This window comes from Macrobrachium nipponense, chromosome 15, assembly GCF_015104395.2.
Source record: "Macrobrachium nipponense isolate FS-2020 chromosome 15, ASM1510439v2, whole genome shotgun sequence".
Classification (NCBI taxonomy): domain Eukaryota; kingdom Metazoa; phylum Arthropoda; class Malacostraca; order Decapoda; family Palaemonidae; genus Macrobrachium; species Macrobrachium nipponense.
Window position 1 is genome coordinate 2,614,848 of NC_087208.1, and position 21,974 is coordinate 2,636,821.

Here is a 21,974-nt window from a genome sequence, read left to right on the forward strand (position 1 = left end):
ATAATATACAATGTACTAAAATAAGCGTGTCCACCAAATATTTCATGGCATCCATACGTACGACACATAATTGCTTTCAGATGATTAATGTTAAACCACCCATATTATTTAGTTTACCTGCCCTTGTAGGCCTTACAGTGCCCCTAAAAAGAGTTCAAATTTCAAAATGTTCTGAGGGGCTCACAGCGCCCCCTACACCCCTCAGCTGAGCAAGCTCGCTTTGCTCTCCACCCACCCCATGGTCCCCCCAACTTTTTGGAACCAACCGATGACACCCCTGGTATTGTGTGTACCCGACATCACGGGTGTTTCATGCAAGATATAATCACATTTCAAGGCTGTATATCAGTATGAATTTTATCATTCAAAAGTAACTCATTCATAGCAATCTGGTGACAATGGAAATATGTATAAATGGTAAGTGATGCGACATAATTATCTTTACAACCTCTTCATGATGTGGCAGTAAGTGAATTGGTCTTTTTCAGGTCAATGTCAGAGCCTAGACCCTTGGGGGTCATAGTCGGCGTAATACGAACGTTTGCGCGCTCACTAATGTGAGTGTATATGTATGTGTGTACCTACATTTATTGTATGGTAACTTATATGCAAACTTATAATGCCAGGAGCCTCAACCCTTTAAAAAGGGTGGCGTCAGAGGGAATCCCTCATGTTTTTGGAGGGTTTATCTGTCCCAAAAGCAGTAGGATATTTGAAGGAATTATTATTGTAATTCATTTGCAGGATAATGAGATCTATTGGGATTCCGTTAAGGCCGAGGATGGTTGTTAATCTTTAATTAAAATAGGAGAAAAGAAAATATTATAGCTACTGATGTTCAGTTTCTGTAGGATATATGCTATTTGTTTTTTAGTAAAGCAGTCCCAAATATCTAAGCTAGAAAAAAATAAGTCGCTTATTTCCGTGAATAATTTTTTAGACATTCCAATTTATCGTGTGGTTGGTACTACTAAGGTGAATATGAAATGGCAAGATATGGATATGAGTAGACCGTACTGAATGTTGGCGTTCGCAATTCATTTGGGAAGGCCTATCCCCGTGAAACCCACTAAGCACGGCGTCTACGCCAGTACTGGCTTCGTCTCTTATTTCGCGTAAACTGCATGGTGACGATAGATAGACCAAACAGTAGGTACTTAGGCAAATAAAAGTTAAAAAGATTGTTTCTCCCTAAATTTCCACCAATCTTTTGTATGCCACTCAAGTATGGGATTGAATTTTTTTTGTTTTCATACCTCCCATGGGGAGTGTGGAGAAAACTTTTTTTGTGTTTGTAATCCACTTTTCGGTGACAGTAGAGCGATTTGAGGGTCGTCGGTTGTTCATTGAAAAGAAAAAGAACAAAAAAGGAGAGGGGGTGTGATTCTACATCTTTACTTCCGACAAAAGAAAATAAATGGTATCCAGACACCTTTAACTGATGAAAGTTATTTAGTTAGCAAAGAGTGTATGGAAATTCCCTGTAGCACCTATCTCAACTAAATAACGTCTTTGAACTTAACCCTGTAGTTTTATATTCTCAAAGTGCTCCATACAACCTTCCTGTTAATTATTCAACAACAACGTTCCACTTGATTTCCATAAAAATGTTAGAAAATAGCTCAAAATCTAACTATTACATTTCAAGTTCGAGATAATTACCTATAAAATCTTGATATAAAATCTCGAAATGTATAAATCTCTAAATGGATAGCAGCACGTCTCCTTTCTCTATTTCTTTGGCGTTGTAAACTATCTCACCTAGAATTCTTATATTTTCTTGCAAATTTCAAAAATAAGAATGCTGTATCCTTAAACAATACAAAAATATTAACTCGTGATGTGGCTTATCTGTTTACTAAGGTAGAGTGCTTTACAAAGACGTGTTAGCATTTTCGATAGAAGCCGTACTGACATAAAACTTCAAATCTTTACGATAAACTGTTTCTGCAGCATGGATCGAACGCTAGATCCCAAACAATCGTTTAAGTTGGTTTTACGGGTAGAAAGTAGCGTTGAACTGCAAGTACCTTGTCTTCAAATGAGCAATTATGTTTTTAAGATGGTAGGAAACATTCGGCTCCCAGTTTCGAGTGACCAAAGAAACACCACTAATAAAAACGTTTCTTTAGAAAAATAAGCCTCCTGATTGGCCTGTCGTAAATAGTATGGTCAGGACTCAGGGAGGAGTTTGAAGTCAGTAGTAATGTATTCGGGTGTCAGATTGTCAAGTGATTCGTGAACAGGTCTTAGTTACTTGGCGGAAAGAATCTTGGTTTGTTGGTGTTACCAAAAGGAACGTCAAAAACCAGGCGCCATTGTTTGATTTTCGAAAGTGAGTAGTATACTAGTAAAAATCTTACAAAGTTGTCGAGTCTATGGAAGCATAATTGTTTGAGGAATGTTAAATTCTAGTAGATCTACCAAGAAATGTGTAGCCTACCATGATGGTAGTAGTTTAGCTAGAGTTGAGAATATTAGGCTAGTCCCTACTACTTATATGCCATACGTTGCTTTTTTTTCGGGGAGGGGGGTTGAAATTCCATTTTTATTTATTTATTTGGTAAGTTCTAAAGAATAACTCCGCACGGACTGCAAGGAACTCAACTGCGAATACGACATCCCCTAGGGATTGGGGCGTCCAATGTATTTCGCCGTGTTTAGTACTGGCCCCTGGGGGTTAATTACAGTCGACCGCCCAAAAATAACGGTAAATTCTTAATAAGCAACCCGAATACTATAGGAAAGTGTAATTTCCAAAGAAATACCGCGGAGTTATTACTATTTAGATTTACCCTGTCTATAATCAAAGTGGGTCTCCATTTTGATTATAGAATTGTAAACAAAGAAGTGGTTAATTGTATGTACGTTTTATCAGCTTGTGGCCTGGATGATGAGACATAGCTTAGCTAATAGTACTAGGCTGAGTTAGGTTATTTTAAGTATTGCAAGATGAACTGAACCAACCCAATTAAAGAAGCCAGTTAAGCAAGTTTTCCTAAATGTCCATGATTTCACAAGCAACACTTTTTGCTGCCTCACTTTGAGTGTTAAATCCGTTTGCTTTTTCGTAGTTTTTTATCATGTTTTAGGCTCGTTTTCTAGTGATACTTTTACAGCACCATAATCCAGAGGTATTGGCTTTGGTGTATAAATTTCCTAGCAGGACAGTTTAGTCATAAAAAAAATTTTCGAACTGGATATTGGTACGGCAGCCGTAACCCGATCGCAGTAGATATTGGTACGGCAGTGAATTGCGCATGCGCAAACCCATGTTTACCGCCTCAGCGGCGACAGCGGCGGCGGCCTCGCCGCCTCACTCATATCAGTGACAGCATGAAAAATGACGACGGAGCACCGTGAACCTCTGAATAATACATTAGTTTTCGCCGAAAAATAGATGTTTTCAGGCTATGACGAGCTGAGAAACGGCCAGAGACATCTATGAAGACTCAAACTTTCAAAAATTATATACTATACGTAGGTCACCAACGATCGAATCGGCCCTGAAAAGAACTTTCTCGTCCCTTTATTCTGCCAGACATCGGCAGTTGCAAAGGGCTGCCTTTATACACCAATATTCTTTTAATTCACTTCATTGGGTATTGCAGCTGTCGGAGAAGACGATAGAATTTACCAGCTGGTGGAATGGCAAAATTAAACAATTTCAGCACTATTCCAATAAAATTGGTTTAGTTTTGTTTTTGTAGCACAAAAAAGCGGGACAAAATTCACAAAAGCAAAGAAAAAAAAGGATGGGGGTGACATTTTGCTAACTAAAAAAAGCGGGACTGTCCGGTCACATAATACAGTATGATTAGCAAACTGGTAAACGGATGCAGCTAACTGCCGTACCTACAGCAAGTCAAGAGCGCAATACGGCACCAATAAATAACAGAATCTGCCGTACCCCCACCACGCTGTTTTTTGTACGGCGGGAAGTCTGACAGTGACGCATGCGCAATTCACTGCCGTACCAATATCTACCGCGAAGTCCGCGATCGGAATACGGCTGCCTTACCAATATCCTGTGCCTATAAATTTTGCTTTAAGCTAATTTGTAGAATTTATTTCCAGCTCTTGGTTTGAAGTTGACAATGTAGTAATGGGGAGGAATGTTAATTATAACTGGCAACCTATTTTCTATCACCATGAGCCACAGTACCTAAGCTAGCAAAGAACTGTAAAGAATCTTTGGCTTAATGTAGACAGTTTGCATACTATGAAGGTTAATAGTATACAGTCTTGAAGCTTCACTGTTTAAAAGTTTTAAAGTAGCATAACTACTACTCCTTAGTGATTGAAAACTAAATATGAAAACTTCCCAATAGGTAGTGAAATTATGCAACATTTCCTGAATTCATAATTCATTTGAATTTGGTAATAGTAGTGTGGCATAAAGTTTAATTATATTAATCTTTTTGAAACTGAAACCCTTCACTTCAAAAGACGAACCATTTGTCACCCTACCCAAAGTAGACAAGTTTCCGGTAGATCTAGGGTACTTATCCGCGGCGGCCTATACTATGGCAGTTGCGGTTTTTCTATGCAGTTTTACCTACTGAACAAGAATTTTTAGTAATATTTATTCGGACAAGTGTAATCAAACGCCCAGGGGCCAGTACTAAACTACTAAACGCGGCGAAATACATTGGACGCCCCCAATCCCTAGTGGATGTCGTATACGCGGTTACGTTCCTTGCAGTCCGTGCGGACTGCTTCTGTAGAAATACCATTCTCCCAAGTGACTCATGTTTATCACCTTTTGCTGTGTTCTTTGGGCACTCAATAAATCTCTGTCCAGTCATGATGGTTTTTGCCTGCATTTTCAAAGGTCTGAAGTGAGATAACATTCATTCAGCGGGATAAGACAGTTTGCTACAGCTTTGTCAGTGATATTTTTCAGTTAAACTTGACCTTCCTCCAATGTACATAAATTTCTTTTATTTCTATTAAGAACTTCCTCCCTTCCCACTTCCTTTGAAGAAAATGCCTCGGCTGTTGTCTGTTGCATCTCCCTATGAGGGTCATGCAGTGCTGTCGTGAGAATGTCCAAGACCAGTGACTTCCCCTTAGACATCCTCCACAACTGGCTAGCCTAACAACTGTGAAGTCCCTTTCTGCTACAGCATCTGGTAACAATTTCTTTCAAAGTTCATGGTCCTGTAAGAGACATCCATTTAAGCTTTATATCTGAGGCGTATGCAATGTAGGATGTTGAAGAGGTTCTTCCGGAATTCTTTTAAGTCTGCTTTGTATCATAAGTTATTGTGGAGCACCTCTGGAATAATACTTAGGGCTAGTTTCTTAAAACGAGAGGTGACTGAACTCACTGAAGCGCCTCGGTGGCATGGGCGGTACGGTGTTGGCGTACCACCTCGGTGGCTGCGAGTTCGATTCTAGGGATTTCTATTGAGGATTTAGAGATGTGTATTTCTGGTGATAGAAGTTCACTCTCGACGTGATTCAGAAGTCATGTAAAGCTGTTGGTCCCGTTGCTGAATAACCACTGGTTCCATGCAATGTAAAAATGCCATTAAAAAAAATAAAAAATAAAAAAAACTGCTGGTAAATGGGTTGGGTGAGAGGATTAGTGTTGGGGGGGGAGGTATTGCAAGAACTTCACTTTATCAAGTTAAGCTCCCACAGCAACTCTGGAGGATAAGCAAGAGAAATACTCCACAACTTATGATGGTTATTGTTGCCATATATGTGATCCACTAATCTAACATACTCTGCCAGATGAACAATTTTGAACCTTGTTATATAAAGATTCCACACTTTGGGGAGGGGGGGAGTGATGTACTTTTGACAGGTATGCAAAGCAATCTTATTCCTAAATTGGAGGAGCCATCCCTCTGTTGTTGTTTGATAGGATTTTAATTATATAACTTTGATGTGGAAAAAACATATTGATAAAATTGTTACTTAATCTGGAGAAATTTGCTGTTAGCTATTGCCCAGCATTCATTGGAATGACTATATACACTACATCCTATTCAGGAATTTGCTCTATCACAGACTTCATATATTGAGTGAAGCTTGAGCTTTCAAAGTAGACTTTACACAGAGAACAATTTGGTGTATTTCTGTGTACTTTCTTTATTTTGTTCTGAGGGCGATGTATGTTTAATATGTAGAGGATAATGTCCAGCACTGAGAGAGGAATGTGTTCATAGCTGGCACATTGTACATATTGGCATTGATAGTTTGCCTTTGATCATCTTGACTGGTATAGCTTAAGTGGATTTTAAGAGTACGTAGACAAAAAGCCCAAGGTAGATTTTGTCTACTGGGGCATCTTAGAGGTACTTTGGAGGAAAACCTTTTTTTATTACTGGTAAGCAATACAGGCTGGCCTAGAGCCAAGGTCTTCTGCCAGCATTAGGCTGGCTTAATTTAAAATGGTAATTAGAGCTTCTTGAAAAGCCTATTGGAGACACAGTAGTTGTTATAACTGCTGCTTTAGGTTAAAATCTGGTCATTTCCAGTTCTGTTATGTTGCTTGAGTCTAAGGGTATGATACTTGGTCATTTCCCCCTCACATTGCAATCTTGGACGTTGCTTTGAATTGAATATGATTTTCAGAGGTCTTGTGACTCTTAACAGAGAAATAACGTCTTTCTTTTTATTGAAAATGGACTTTTCATAAAGTGCTTTTAATTATTTTGTCTGAAAGCAGGAAATGGTTTAGCCCCTATACTTCACCCAAGGACTCTTAAGTACAGTGATGTACCACATTTGCCCAAATCTTTTAATAAAAAATGGGCTGGTTGGTGTGAGTTTGGTAATTTTCAGATGGGATTTCATCTTTAAAGTATAGCTATAGTTTTAAGAGAAAAATTTATGCATTTTTGAAAAAAAAATTCCATGGCAAAGGCAAATTCATTAAAGGTACGTGGAATCTTTGGAGGCAGCTTCTGTCATGGAATTCTATAGAAGACATTTCAAATGAAGATGTGGAGATCACAGTCAATCGGAAGAAACATATAAGCAATTTATGTAAAAAAAACATTTAATTAATCCCGAAGTCATGACTGCCTTTTCATCTCCTCATCCCGAAGTCACAACTGTCTTTTGATCTCCTTGTAGCTCTTCTTGAAAGAATAGCCTAAGTTTTTTCACTGCTGTCTGGTTTTACTTAAATATTATGCCTTCCTTAACACCAGAGTTGTTTACCCGTGATCACTTTGATGGTTCTTTTTCAGCAATTTTGAATGAGGTTTTTGGAATTTTATTGCGAGTATTTTTCTTGCCTTGATATTTAAACAAACAGGTTGGTGGTAGTATTTTAGGATGGTATGTGTCAAAATTGGTCTTCATTTTGGGAATAAAGAATTGTGGTGATTTTCTTGGAAGGATTTTTCACTCTTAACTTCATTTACAGAGTTACTGGGCCACAAGACGATGGTTATTCAAGAAATTATGCAATATTTTTTGGGGAAAAATTTGTTTGCTTTTTTCTATGTAGCCTGTGCTGAAACTTATAAGAGTTGATGTAAGACTGAAAGTGACCCTAGGTATTTTCTCCTATATTTCAGATAGCTACAGATTTTGAGGGCCAATCCTTAATTCATAGTTTCAGGTCTATCAAAAATGTTTTCTAATGAGTCCAAACCTGTTGGAGATCTTTGTGCATTGATGGTCCGTCTGAAACTTGAACGACCAGATTTGGGCCGTAAAGAGATGCTCCTTGCTGTGCGTGGTGAAGGTGGAGACTGGGCAAACACTGACTTTGAGCAAATCAAGCGCTCGTGGAAAAAGGTGGTGAAGCAGACTGCTGAAGAAATGGAAAGAAGGGAGAATGAGAAGCGTTTAAGGAAAACTCCAAGCAAAAAGCAAGGCACTATACTTGGCGGGGATACCAGTAGCAGTAACAAAGGAGAGGAGTTCAAAAATTTCTGTAGAGAAAACAATGAGAAGACCTGGTTGGATAAAGATCACAATCAAGAATCCTGCCAGAGTCCAGCCTTGGAGAGGCAGCTTAAATTCCTCAAGGACTATCCAGACTCAAACTACATATTATTCACACCTCCCAGTGAGACAGCACACTGTTCTATTAAATTGGGGAGTACACTTGGTGTACTGTTTTTCCAGGTCATGTGGAACAGTGTAATTGATACACTGCATGGATGTCCAGCAATGAAGCAAGAACTGTGGATGATTTACCAGCAACTAGAATACAACTTCAGCCCAAGGTATAAGAAAATGCTTCACAGACAGTTGCAAGAGGAGTTTGGGGTTGACCCATTCGAAGGTCAACCTCAGTAAATGTTAAAAAAAAAATTAACAGGTGTGAATGTATATAAAAAAAAAATTTAAGATGTGAATGTATAAACTTTTACGTTTTTAAAACCATATTCATTAGCCATTAGTTTTAATTTTGATTGAATTATTTTTTATGCTATTAATGCTGAGTTAACTTTTTTATTTTTGATAAGTATTTTAAAATACTTTGTAATAAAGCTAGATCAGCTCGAAAATTTTAAAATTGTATTGAGCAGAAACATTTTAAATTATGGCTAAGCTCCCTTTTTCAAGCATTACTTAGCAGAAGCCTCCAGTTTTATTTGTAGTCATTTAAAAGTCAAAACATTGATTGCTGTTGATTTTGTTTTCTAAAAAATGAGTGTCCCAGGTCAGTAGACTAGATATATACGTACTCTATAAATTTCTACTGATAGTGACCGAACCCAGGAGAGACTTATGAAAGGCAAGGTTGCCACCACCCCTGACTCAAAAATCATAAAAGAAGTTGGAACACTGGTATGTACACAGAACCAGAGGGTGTACTTCAGCAGGCTGCATATCACCAAGTTTTAACGAACTTCTCAGCCGACCAGGGACGCAGTTGATATAATTAAATTTAGATTCCCCCTTTAGAGTGAATATTATTGTGCACAAGCTCTTGCAATAAAAATATTTATATCCCCACATACTGTGTTGATTTCCACATCAATTATTACAGCACTATTTTACTTTTTATTGGGTCATTATTCAATAGCAGCTTGGCAAATGTAAAAGTATAGATGGGTAATATGGCATACTATTTTATGAAGTGAGGCACTTTTTATAAAAGAAGACTGGGAAGGTGTTTTTCAGTTTGATACTTTGCACAGTACTGTACTATCTTGAATTTTATGAACTATTGAAGGCATGAGGCTCCTAGTCAGTTTGGCTCATTATGTGTAGAAAAAAATAATCTACTAAAGTGTATATACTGAAAGTGAACAGAAAAAATAACAAAGGTTGCCACTTGCAGACTTGTAATGCACTGGGAATATTTAAAATTGCATGTCAAGATGATTTTATTAATTTTGTTAACATGACTGGTATTGGTTGAATTTCACTCGAGTTGGAAATGGCTTTTTTGTAAAGTTTTGGATATTTTATCATAAGATCTAAGGCACAAATACTTTTTTCAGTTGTCAAGCCTTTTCATTTTAGTTTACCTAGTAGTTGTGCCGTGTTTATTGTTGGTTCCTATTTGTCTACAGTTTTTTCTACCCAGTGATAAAAATGGGATAGGTGTCCTATTTAGCTATATGAAAACAATGATTTGTGTGAAACTTTATGCAGATAGATTTTTAGGGAACACAGAGCCTTTGGTAAGCAGGATTAGTTTTTGGTGAATATGCTAGATTTATTTCATCAATGTATGAGGATCAAAATACTTAGTTAAATGGGAACTAACCATTTAGGTTTATTAAACGACTTGCACAACTATTGAAAGAAAATTCCACTATAGTTGAAAAAGCAAGAAGTACCTAACTTAATGCTTGGCTTCGACATCAATAGGACTATTGTGACTATTGTCCCTCTGTTTTTGGCTAAATTTGGTTTAATGATATGCTAAAACATGAAACCATTTTCCTCAAAGATTTCTATGAAAGTGATGAAATTACTTGTGCTCCAATTTTTACCATTTGAATATTTTTTATTTGACAGTCATAGATGGTTGCTGGAGAGCAGAGTTTTAGGTATGCCATTGACTTAAAAATTGCCATATGGTACCATCCGGTACGTACTGCACTTGTGTGTAATTAACTGAAGTGGAGTTGGTATTAAATCTTTAAAGGCTTGTTAGGTTCAAGGGTTTTTCCATTTCTTAAAATGGGTGTATTAAATGCAAACCATTGCCTAAATAAAGCTGATTACATTTATACTTGTATTTGGTGCTCAGGCATACTGTATATACTTGATTTGTCAGGGAAAGAAGTTAGTTCCATTCAGCCCAGTGTCATTCCTCAAGAATGGTACAGCTCCTTTCTCACTCATAGCTGTAGTGTTAAGAAACCAGTGGATGAGCCAAGGTTGGCAGTCTGCCATTTGAGAACCAGCAAGTAGGATTAAAGTTATCCTTTGATTTCCTGGTGGGAATCAAGATAAACAGGATCCCTTTTCTTCAAGTCCTCAATCAAGAAGCTGGTGTAAGGACAACACTTTTTCCCTATTTTCATTGTAACCAATCATCAAGTCGCGTTGTCCTTACTTCCATCCGATAGAGCGTTCCGCGGCCTTTTCGCTGATGTATAACACTTGCAATTCCATTATATGTACGCTTTATTATATCTAAATGAATGTCTGTAAGAAAACACAAATTTACCGTCTCGGAGTCATTTCTGTTTGCGGTGCGAGACTGCACTACATATCCGTCCGCACCTGTCTATGTCAACCCAGTTTGTCTGTAAATAAATCAACGTTTTACGTTACGTCATCCTTGCGCAATACTATTGGCCATTACATAATCTGAGCAGCTCGCTTTGTTGTTGACTCAAGACGATGGCAGAGAAGCGGCCGTCCTCTCCTGGCTCCCAGCAAGGGGAACCGCCCCTCCTCGACGATCAGGGCTTCCAGAAAAAACGGAAAAAAGCCCTCAATACTGTCATCGACCTTCCTACACTTTCGACGCCTCCAGCACCTACCATGACGACTCAGGCACTCCCTAAATTCAAAGCAACTTCCCAAGAACACCAGACATCGTATGCGGCCGTCCTAGCACTTGAGAAAAAATACCCTAAAGCACAACTCCAAGCCCGACCGAATCTGAAAGGGGAATTCATTATTACCCCGAAGGACCAACAGTCGGCAGACCTCCTGAAGAACGATCCTTTATGCCTCCTTTTGGACCCTGCTGAGAAGTCATCGAAAGCAATGATTTGCAAAGTCCCTAAATATGTCACTATTGAACGGATTCTCGAAGTACCAGGCATATTGACTGCTTCACGTTGCAAAGTGAAAAACAGAGATGGTACTGAAGAAGAAACTCAAAAAGTCGAAGCTACGTTTAGAGGCAAAATTCCAGACTTCATCAGCCTTGGGATCCTCGGAAACTACAAGACCGAAGCCTTTATCCCCGAACCTCTCAGGTGTTTCAAGTGCCAGAGGTTTGGGCATCACAGGAGGGAGTGCACGGCCCAGCATGTCTGTGGAATCTGCAGCCAAAAGCATGAGACCGACGTTTGCCTCAACAAATTTAAAGCAAAAGGCCACACTGTTGCCCGATGCCCAAATTGCCATCAGTCTCATCATGCATGGTTCAAGGGGTGCCCTGTCAGACTGGAAAAAATCTGGAGGATGAAGGGCATTTCCCCACCGCCAGCAAGACCTCGAGAACGACAACCATCGCCCTCAAGACGACCACCATTAGAACCTCGTATTGATCCACGAACTAATCGGCCACCTCCACCACAAGCTCTTCAACCTCCCCCTACAGAACACCCCAAACCTCGTCACTACATCCCAAACCCATCATCCTTTCCCTCCCTCCAACCTCCAATTCCCAACCCCTTCCAACCCCCCCGACCCCTAAGGTTATTCCCTCAACCCCTCAGTCAATTCCCCCAACCCCTCAGGATACTCCCCCAGCCTTCGCATCGCCGACGACGTCGACTCCTGCTCGTGTTGAAGCAGGAACTCAGACAGAAGAAGAAGCTACGATCGAAGAAATGGAAATCCAGACGCCTGCTGTAGCTCCCATTTTGCACAAGGAAATGGGAACACAAACGGAGGAGTTCCCAGTTAAAAAAGACATGGATGTCCAGACCGGCAAAGCAAAACTCAAATCCGTCGCCTCTGGAAGTGAATTCCGCTTCGTAGGGGAACAAGGGATAAACAAGCTCCTGATGACCTATGACGAATTCAATGCCTTCATTCATAGAGCTCTATCCGACAAGCATTACACTTTCAACGACCGACTGTTTACAGAGATCTTCCAGGAAGCCCTCAACTTTGAGATCTCTCTCCCAGATGATTTCCTCCAATCTGAATTTCGATTCAGAACTCCACAAAGGCAATTACCCATTCTGCAATAGAACGATCATCAACTGGTCTCTGAGCTCGTCCACGTTCTGTTGGACCTAGAGATCAGTTCCAGATGATCTCCTTCGAGAAAAGTGCTGTTTATAGCATTAACTGCTTTTTCTTTTACTAAACAACCCTCCTTTCCCCTCCGTTTTTCGGCCGCCTCACGTCTAACGATCGAATATTTCAACTGTCACTCTAACTACCGCTTAAGCTGTTGCTTACTTTTGTTTTGCTTTCTCTAAAACTCATAATATTTCGTTTTTCTCTCGCCGAATCTCTATTACTAACGATCGGCGCTGTTTATTCTATTGTCGTTAAGCGAAATATGGTACTTGAACTCCATAGATTAATGTGCTTTTTTTTCCGTTTTTCTACGACTATAAATTTTTCGTTTTCCTTACTGGCTATCTCTGACTCGCCAGGACTCGCTACTATCGATCTTTATCTCCTACTAATGGGTACCTTAGGGTTTAAAGGGGTTTGTAACCTTGCCTGTTCACCTTTCCTTTCCTTTTCAAATCATACCATTTCACGTGCATAACCCATAGAATCATAAATAAAGGCTCACCTCATATCCTTAAAAATCACCTTTCCACATCCAAAAAATTCAAATGACCTACGGGCTGCTCTATGAGCAAGAGCTCGTGCTGGCATAAAGCCAGCTTAATCTTCAACAACAACAACAGTAAATAAATTATCAGTACCCAGCTACCTGTCTTAATCTCTGGTCCTCACAACTGGTGACCTCCCGGAGTTGGTGACACAAGCGGTTTAGGCCCAGCCTTTAACGGACTAAATACGGCCGCTCACCTTCAGAGAACCTTTAACGGACTCAATACGGCGCCACAGTTTAGGTCTCTGAAAACTCCACTGCGAGGACGACCAACGCCATTAACGGACTAATCACGGCACTGCTTCCCAGCGTGTTTTGGCGTTTATTTCGAGGACGGGTAGCTGGGTGCTGGTCACCCAACACAAAAGTCAGGCGGCGGTCCAGAAACATCCATCCGACCTCGCGGCCTCCTTTGTCTCACCTGGGGGACACCAGATATCTTCTCGACCCGCCGCAACTGCGGGCCTCCTCGGTTTTTCCCCCGCGCCATTGCCGCACCTGCGAGTCCCCAGATGAAAGCCCCTGCCTGCCGGCGCCGCTGCTATAAGCCAGGGACGTGCTTTACCCACCCGACGTCGCTGCCTGTGGGCTTTCCCCTGCCTGCCGACACTGCTGCTATAAGCCAGGGACGTGCTTTACCCACCCACCCGACGCTGCCTGTGCTTCCCCTGCCTGCCGACAACTGGGCTTGCTATAAGCCAGGGACCGTGCTTTCCCACCCGACGTCGCTACTGTGGGCTGCTGCCGACCCGTTGCTAACACCAGGGACCTTGCTTTACCACACGACGTCGCTGCCTTGGGCCCTCCCCTGCCTTCCCCCCCGGACCGGGCCGTGTTTACCACCCGAGGCCGACCCCTGCTTCCCACCCGGCCGTCGCGGCCTGCACACGTGGGCCTGCTCGGCCCCCTGACGTCGCTGCCTGTGGGCCTCTTCAAACCCTCGACGCTGCCGTTATTCCTGGGGCTCGCTCGGCCTTCCTGACGTCGATGCTACACCTGTGAACCTGCTCACCCTTCTGACGCCGCCGCCTGCAGTCCTCCTCGGCCTACCGACACCGCTGCCACGCCTGTGGGCCTCCCCTGCCTGCCGACGCCGCTACCTGTGGGTTTTCCTCGACTTGCTGACGCCGCTGCTCACCTGTGGTTCCGCCATGCCCGCGGGACGCCACTGCCGCACCTGGGGATTCCCACGGCCCGTCCCCACCACACACAATGCAGCTCTCTCTCGCAGTCTTGGTCGCCCGGCATACAGTAGAACCCCCCAGGCTACCGCCAGGGGAGGCATCCTGTCGATCAGCAAAACCGAAGGACTATACTCGAGGACGCCCCACATCAAGTGCCACAACGACACGGGGTCGCCCCCTGCCTCCAAATTGTCATGTAATTTGTCATCCAATAATTACTCCATAATCATTGTCTTGGGGGGGAGTATTTGTAAGGACAACACTTTTTCCCTATTTTCATTGTAACCAATCATCAAGTCGCGTTGTCCTTACTTCCATCCGATAGAGCGTTCCGCGGCCTTTTCGCTGATGTATAACACTTGCAATTCCATTATATGTACGCTTTATTATATCTAAATGAATGTCTGTAAGAAAACACAAATTTACCGTCTCGGAGTCATTTCTGTTTGCGGTGCGAGACTGCACTACATATCCGTCCGCACCTGTCTATGTCAACCCAGTTTGTCTGTAAATAAATTATCAGTACCCAGCTACCTGTCTTAATCTCTGGTCCTCACACTGGGGTCTTGTCATCTTGACTCAAACCTAGTTAGACTGAGAAGTGCTGCACAATGAACCACTAAGTCAATACGTTCTGTTGTTTGAAACCTTAGACTTAGTAATCCTCAATGTTAATTTGTGTGTAACCCAAAGCACTAGTGATCGAAATATTATTATAGATAGTTGGCACTACTGCTGTAGTTCTCACTGTGAAGCATTAAAAGTGCAGAAAAACTAGCTGCAATACCATTCTCCCCATTTATTATATGTAAGCATAAGACATTTTGCATGTGTATAAAATGTGCAAGGTATATGAAAAGGAAATTGGCATATAAATAGTTGTCCAGTTATTTAAATGTGAACTGGATTCAAAATTATAATTGTTCATACGCGAACAAACCTTCGGTCTTAACAATAGGATAATTTCTAGCGCTTAGCTGGCTCCGGTTAAAAAGCAGATGAAAGCAAGGAATATTGCGTAGCTCAGGTGAGGAGTGGTCAAGGACGACGCCGCTACGCCTTTCTTTTCTTAGACTGCCTGGGCGAGAGTCGTGTTAACTTCTCTTGACCTTTTCCCGGTTCATTGCCTGTTTTGCTTTTGTTTGTTGTGTGTGTGTGTTTGGCTAATGTTATGGCTGCTTCTACTCCTCGGCGTCAACGTATGTGCCCCGGAGTTCCAGGTTTTCTGTGTTCTCGTTTTCTGGCTTCGGCAGCGACTGACCCTCGCATAACGGGCAGTAGGTGTCGTTCTAATTTTTGTATTATCACGAATCCTTGCACGGAATGCCGGGCATGGCCTAAAGAGCAGTGGAGGTCGTTTTCTGGCAAGAGAGAGCATCGGAGGGTTTCTATTCTTCCTACTAGGGAAAGTTTTTCTCCTCTTTCAGATGTTTCATCTCCTGCAGTCGTCAACCCCCATAGGAGCGTTGTTCTTGCGTCTCCCTTTTCTTCCATTGATTCGTCGCTGGAAGTATCGGGAGCCCACCAGGCTAATGTTTGTAATGTAGCCCCTTCTTTTTCAGGAGTTAATTTGATTCCCGAGAAGGGTGAGACTTTTTCATCGATCTCTTTTCTTCCAGAGTTGGAGGCGTCCAAAATGGCGGCGATTTGGAAGACGCTTGGGCTAGGGGTTGCAACCTCCCCTGTCCATGCACATCGCCAGCGTGTTGCAACCTCCCCTGTCCAGGGCCGGATTTAGGGGGGGCTCAAAGAGGGCACATGCCCAGGGGCCTCCACATTTTAGGGGGCCTCAAAAAAAGGACCCAGGCTTAAATAATTTTTTATTTCAGTAAATATATAAGGAATAAAAGTTTTTTAGTCAGGAATAAAATAAAATTGTGGATATTTATGATTCATCTTTTTTCATCACGGAAAACTACAGCAAAACCAAAGTAAAAAACGTGATATTATTAGAAATTTAGGCTATGTTTACACTTACCCCTAAAATTGCCTCCTATCTATTTTTGAATGCATTGTTGGTTGACAAAATCGGAAGGGACGGTTTGTAGGTAAGTCTGACTTCAAATATTTCTATATATTTTTTGGTTTCTGTGAGTTTATTTATTAAATGTATGTATTTGTACCATTGTCTGCGTAATCAGTGGCGGTTCTTCCTATGGGCGGTCGCCCAGGGCGGCACTTGGGAGGGGGCGGCATTGCCCCCTCCCAAATGCAGATCAAACCATGAGCGCCTGAATCTGTCTATCTACCGAATGTATAAAAGTCCCATAAAAGGAGAGAGAGAGAGACGGACTTTGACGCGTACGATACTCTTAACGAAGGAAAAAGAGATGGAGAGAGAGGCTTTAACACGTACCATACTGATGACAGCGTCAACGCTCCACACACTGCTTAACATCCTTGTGAGTGGCATCAGAGGTAAGTGAAATTTAAGGGTGTATTATAGCAAGTGATGAAAATGAGCTAGCCAAAGCACGGTATGAGGCCAATAGACTCCATGACAAAATGCTCAAATTAGAGACTGCCATTTATGTTGTTTTTTGGCATGACATTCTTGGCCGAGTTGATGCTGCAAGTAACACACTGCAAGACCCAAAACATGATCTGAACACAGCAGTAGCAGTGTTGAAGTCCTTGGAATGTTTTGTACGTGAAAAGCGCGAGTGCTTTCATGTTTATGAGAAGAAGGGACAGGACATATCTGGAACCGATGAATATTCTCCACCACGCATACGTCACCGCAATGTGCGCCTGAATCGGTTGGATTATGGACGATCTGAGGAAGTAACTCTTTCTCACTCTGAAAAGTTTCGTGCTGATAATTTTCTTCCAGTAATTGATCAGTTTTTGAGATCCCTTAATCAACGTTTGAAGGCCTACGAGAACACCTGTTCCCTTTTCGGCTTCTTATCTGGACTGGAATCACTGAGCTGTACTGAAATAGAAGCAGCTGCAGTAAAATTAGTTTGTGAATATAATGATGATCTGTATCAATCCCTCAAAAACAGACTTCGTACCACAATGCATCATGATCGACTCAGTCATCTGGCTTTGATGAGCATTGAGTATGACATCCTCAGAGACATTGACTTTGACATATTGATCACCAAATTTGCAAGGGCCAAGTCTCGTAAAGTGTCTGGTCTGTAAATACAGATACCGCTATAGATTTTCTATTCTACGAAGAAACTTTGGTTTTGATTTTAAGATTGGCGGCACTGAGTATGGGTCATGCTTCCCAATCACCTTCGAAAAATGGTCAGTTTGTACAGTCAGGTGTGAAGAGTCCTGATGAGTGAAGGCAAACTAACATATTTAGATTTATGGTAATAAAACATATGCTATTTATTTGAAATTGATTTTCATAATCTTTTTATACTCGAGTGTACAGAGTCAGGAGAGGTCATTTTGCACACGTGATTAAGATGACCAAAATGCATTACTGGCAGGACCAGCAATGATGATTTCCCGGTGGAGCTTACAGGGCCCCTCAGTGAGGCTTGCTTCGCTCGCCACCCGCCTCAAGTAGGGTGGGCCTCCACACACAGATTGCCCAGGGGCCTACACATGCCTAAATCCGGCCCTGCCCCTGTCCATGCACATTGCCAGCGTGTTGCAACCTCCCCTGCCCGTGCATGTGATGTAAGTGCTCCTTCTTCTCCAAGGCCTATTTGTTGCCGTAAGGATCTCAAGGGGCCTGTCAAGAGGTCGAAGGTAGTGAGCGCGGAGTTGGTGCAGCAGGAGTATTTGCCTGCATCTCTCACTGGTGCTTCTAAAAGTTCGACTCTAGGGGATTCTCTTTGATCTCGAGTGTTTGTGTCCCCCCCCCCCCCCCCCCCCCCCCCCCCCCCCCCCCCCCCCCCCCCCCACCCCCCCCCCCCCCAACCCCCCATCTCACGTGCGTACGTCTGCCACGCCCGTGACCATTCATGGACATGTTAATGAGTCATTTGTTGAGGTAAGTGATGTTCCTAGTGTTATAGTGGGTTTGTCTCAGAAGCCGACACATGGACCCAGCCCAGACAGGCTAGTTGGGGTTTTGGGCTGTTTGGCTGCTACCCCTTCCGTTAATTTTGGTGGGGAAGGTGCCTTAGAGGAGCCTGCACATCCCTCTCGTCATCAGTCTCTATTGCTGGAGCAGGAGGAGGGAGACACGCAAGAGTTTGTCTTCCTTTTCAGAAGTTGTTGATCTCATTCGTGGGTTTAACAATTTGGAAAATAGGACTCAGGCTTGGTCGTCTTACACTCCTCCTTGCTTGGAAGCCTTGATGGGAGCTACTCAGAACCCCAAATCATCTCTTCAGCTTCCTTTTGGACTTGTTTATTGGATTTGATGGTGGGTGAGGATGGTTGGCATGCCGCTTCACCCGTAGAACTCGAGTATCTACCGTGATTGAGCGAGGGGAAAGTTTAGATGTCAAACCCTGCTCTTAGTGCTGGGTCTGAGCTCAATGGACATCATGATGCCATAAGCACTGAGGGTGGGGTGTATATCTGGGTGGTACCCCTAGGGCATCCCTGTATGGGATAACACTGTCCTCTAAATGTGGCTCCATGGTGGGTGGGGGGCTACCTGGACGAATCCTCAATTCTTCGTCTTATGGAGACGACATTAAAACCGTCTGTTGATGACTTGGGCAAGGATAAGGACAAGGAAAATTCTGGTAATTACTCCATTGTGACTTTGGAGCCTTTTTCAAACATTTTGTATGTGAAACCAGTCCCTTTAGACTGGAATTATGAAATACTATTTAATGAGTTCAGGTCAGATTCTATGTGTTGGACTGGTAGAGGCAGAAGAGGTCCCTAGGCATCTTGAGATTTATAGACCACCAAATTGAAACTAAAGATCCTAGTAAAATAAGTAAAACCTCCAGATCACCAGACCCAGCTAAGTGGTTAATTATTACAACACATGGTGAGAGAGGCAACCTCTTCAAGGTGAAGAGGTTGGTAAGCTAGAAGATCGGCAATGTTGGGAGTCCAGAAGTAACTTGCTTTGGGCGTAATAGTTTTTTAGTTCATACCAAGACCAATGTTCATTCGGTTATGCTCTTAAATTTAAAGCTTGATCCCGAGGGTATGATAAAAGAGGTAAAACCTCACTATAATTTTATTTATGCAAAGGATGTTATCTTCAATGAAGATTTACATGAAATGGATGAGGAGGAAATTTTGGAAATGTCCAGATATGGCCCGCTCGTTGATGCTTATTTTAACATTTGTAAGTTCTTTTTTGCCATCTGAAATTGTTCTTGACAGTGAAATTATGAAAGTTCGTCCCTATAGACCGAGAGTGCTCCAGTGCTGTAAATGTTTTGGTTTAGGACACTCCTCTAATGTTTGTACCAGGAATAAACTTTGTGAATCGTGTGGCCAGCCTGAGCACGAGGAATGTGCTGGACTGGTAATGTGTGCAAACTGTAAGGGTGAACAACGAGCCTGTGATAAGAAATGTAGTGCATTCAAGAAAGAACAAGAGGCATTACTAAAACTATTGCTGAACACATCAGTGTGGGACAGGCCAAGAAGCTGTTGGCAAGGAAAACTTATTCAGGTGCCTTGAAGGCACAACAATTGAATACTGCTACTTCTGGGGCCCCTTCTGGTGGGGCTCCCTGGGGGCCCCCTAGTGAGGTTTCCCACGCCCCTGCTAGTAGGGTGCCCCCCCCCCCGTGGGGCTTCCCATGCCCCCCCTGGTGGGCCTTCTCATGCCCCCCCTGATGGGGCTTCCCATGCCCCCTCTGATGGGGGCTCCTCATGTTGCAGAGAGACTGGTCAAGCATGGGGACCTTGTTGGTTCAAGGGTTCAAGCCAGATCTCAATATGTTGACTACCTCTCTCTGTCAGGGACATTGCCTTACATTGAGCCCTTACCTGATCCTGACATTACAGTGCACCGTGGAGTTGACGGTGAGGAGATGGAGGCCCTCTTTATTCGTCAGAAGAGGGCCCTTTCTCCCTCTTCGCCTCATTTACGGTCACTCAGCCATCATAGAAAAAACAAAAGCAAAACTGAAAGGGCAAGTGAAGGCCCATCATCTAAAAGATCTGTAACACCTAGATCTAGATCAAGTAGTACTGGTAAAACTGATAAGATCTCTCTCACCAGGACACAGATTCCAAAATTAGTAGAGAATTTTAAGATCACCTCCTCTAAATAATGGCTCTCATGCAGTGGAACATCCGTGGCTTTATACCAAATAGAGAGCAAGTTTGGGTTCTGTTTAAGGAACATGATCTATCTCTGATGTGTCTACAGGAGGCAAAGTTGGGAGTGCACACTCCTAACTTGGGTTTTAATTATTCATTTCATAGGTCTCCACCCCTGATAGGTGTACGTGCTCAAGGAGGCACAGGCATCTAAGTCCACAAGTCTGTTAATCACAGGGTTGTACAGTTCAAATTTTCAATTATAAATGGATCGGTATTTGTTCTCTATACCTTGATCCATCATTAGAAAATAGATTGCAGGATGCGCAGGGTAATCCCCGTCCGCTAGAATTAAGCGATATACAGACATTGATAGACCAGCTTCCTAAACCCTTCATTCTGATGGGGGATTTTAATGCCAAGCACACACAATGGGGAAAGCCAAACTGTGACCGGTGGGTTTTAATAATAGAACAGCTGCTTGACTTAAATGACATCACTTTAATGAAAGATGGTTCCCCTACAAGACACGACGTTTTTCATAATACTGATTCAGCCATCTGCTCATAATACTGATTCAGCTATCTGCTCTTAGTCTTTGAGGTTAGATTACCAGTGGGTAGTAGACCAGAATGATCATGGCAGTGATCATTGGCCCATTCTCTTAAAGTATTATATGAAAAATATTCCATCCGTGTTTATCAAAATGGAAGGTAGGGGAGGCTGACTCGGAATTATTAAAAAAATCTACTGAAGTTCATCAAGAGATAAATGATTTTCAGAGCCCAACATCTGCTTATGAGTATATAATCAGTATATTGCTGTGTGGCGCCATGCTGTCTATTCCTCAAACTAATGGTAAGCCTCAGCGTCCTCTAGTACCTTGGCGGAGTGATGCATGTGCCTTGAGCCGAAAGATAACAAGAACTTGCTACAAGAGATATCGTAGATATCCTTGCTTAGTCAATAAAATTATCTATAAAAGAGCTCTTGCTAAGCAAAAGAAAACAATTAAGCAAGCAAGGAGGAATCCTTTATTAGATACATAAGTGAATTGAAATATGATTCCCCGATGTCACTAGTCTGGAACAGAATCCGAAAGTTGCAAGAAAAATTTTCTCCACCTTCCTTGCCTATATTGAAAATTGATGGCTTCCCCATATCTGATTCTGGAGAAGTTGCAGAAACCTTTGGTAGGCATTTCTCCTGCATTCGGTAATATTAGGGACGGTACCACGGTTGTTCCTGCTGTTAGTTTAAATTCAGAGTCGTATAATCTTCCTTTCACCATGAAAGAATTAGATCATGCAATCTCGTTATCTTCCCCAACATCTCTTGGGGAAGATGGTATACTGTACACAATGATTTTTAATCTGCCTAGAAGTACAAAACAATTTCTTTTAGACATTTTAAACAGTTTTTGGCTTTCAGGAACTTCACCAGAGTCTTGGAAGATATCGATTATTGTACCGGTTTTAAAACCTTTTAATGATTTCTTCCTTCCTTCCTTCCTAAGAACTATAGGCCAATTGCTCTTAACTAGTTGTGTTAGCAAGATATATGAGAGGATGGTCAATGCTCGACTTGAGTGGTACGTATTTGGATTCAAAGAATCTTTTATCTAATTGGCAGTTTGGCTTTAGGAAAAATAGAATTACTTCTGACCCTTTGATGTTCCTTACTTTTTCCGTGCAAATCCAGACTATTGCAGTGTTCTT

At 42.2% G+C, this 21,974-nt stretch overlaps 2 protein-coding genes across 2 annotated transcripts; both read left to right on the plus strand.

Annotated features, from left to right (window-relative positions):
* The first annotated feature begins 2,195 nt into the window (after positions 1-2,195).
* LOC135226970 (uncharacterized) lies at positions 2,196-8,423 on the plus strand. Its single transcript, XM_064266673.1, has 2 exons — positions 2,196-2,335; positions 7,542-8,423. Exon 2 carries the CDS (start codon positions 7,597-7,599, stop codon positions 8,269-8,271), a length of 675 nt encoding a protein of 224 aa, XP_064122743.1. The 5' UTR covers positions 2,196-2,335; positions 7,542-7,596; the 3' UTR covers positions 8,272-8,423.
* Positions 8,424-16,608: 8,185 nt separating this feature from the next.
* Positions 16,609-17,253, plus strand: LOC135226935 (uncharacterized). Its single transcript, XM_064266616.1, has one exon. It carries the CDS (start codon positions 16,609-16,611, stop codon positions 17,251-17,253), a length of 645 nt encoding a protein of 214 aa, XP_064122686.1.
* Positions 17,254-21,974: the final 4,721 nt, after the last annotated feature.

What these genes read in the sequence shown, in the direction of transcription:
- LOC135226935 (XM_064266616.1), top strand. Translation starts at nt 16,609, where the DNA reads ATGCTCAAATTAGAGACTGCCATTTATGTTGTTTTTTGGCATGACATT.
- LOC135226970 (XM_064266673.1), top strand. Translation starts at nt 7,597, where the DNA reads ATGTTTTCTAATGAGTCCAAACCTGTTGGAGATCTTTGTGCATTGATG.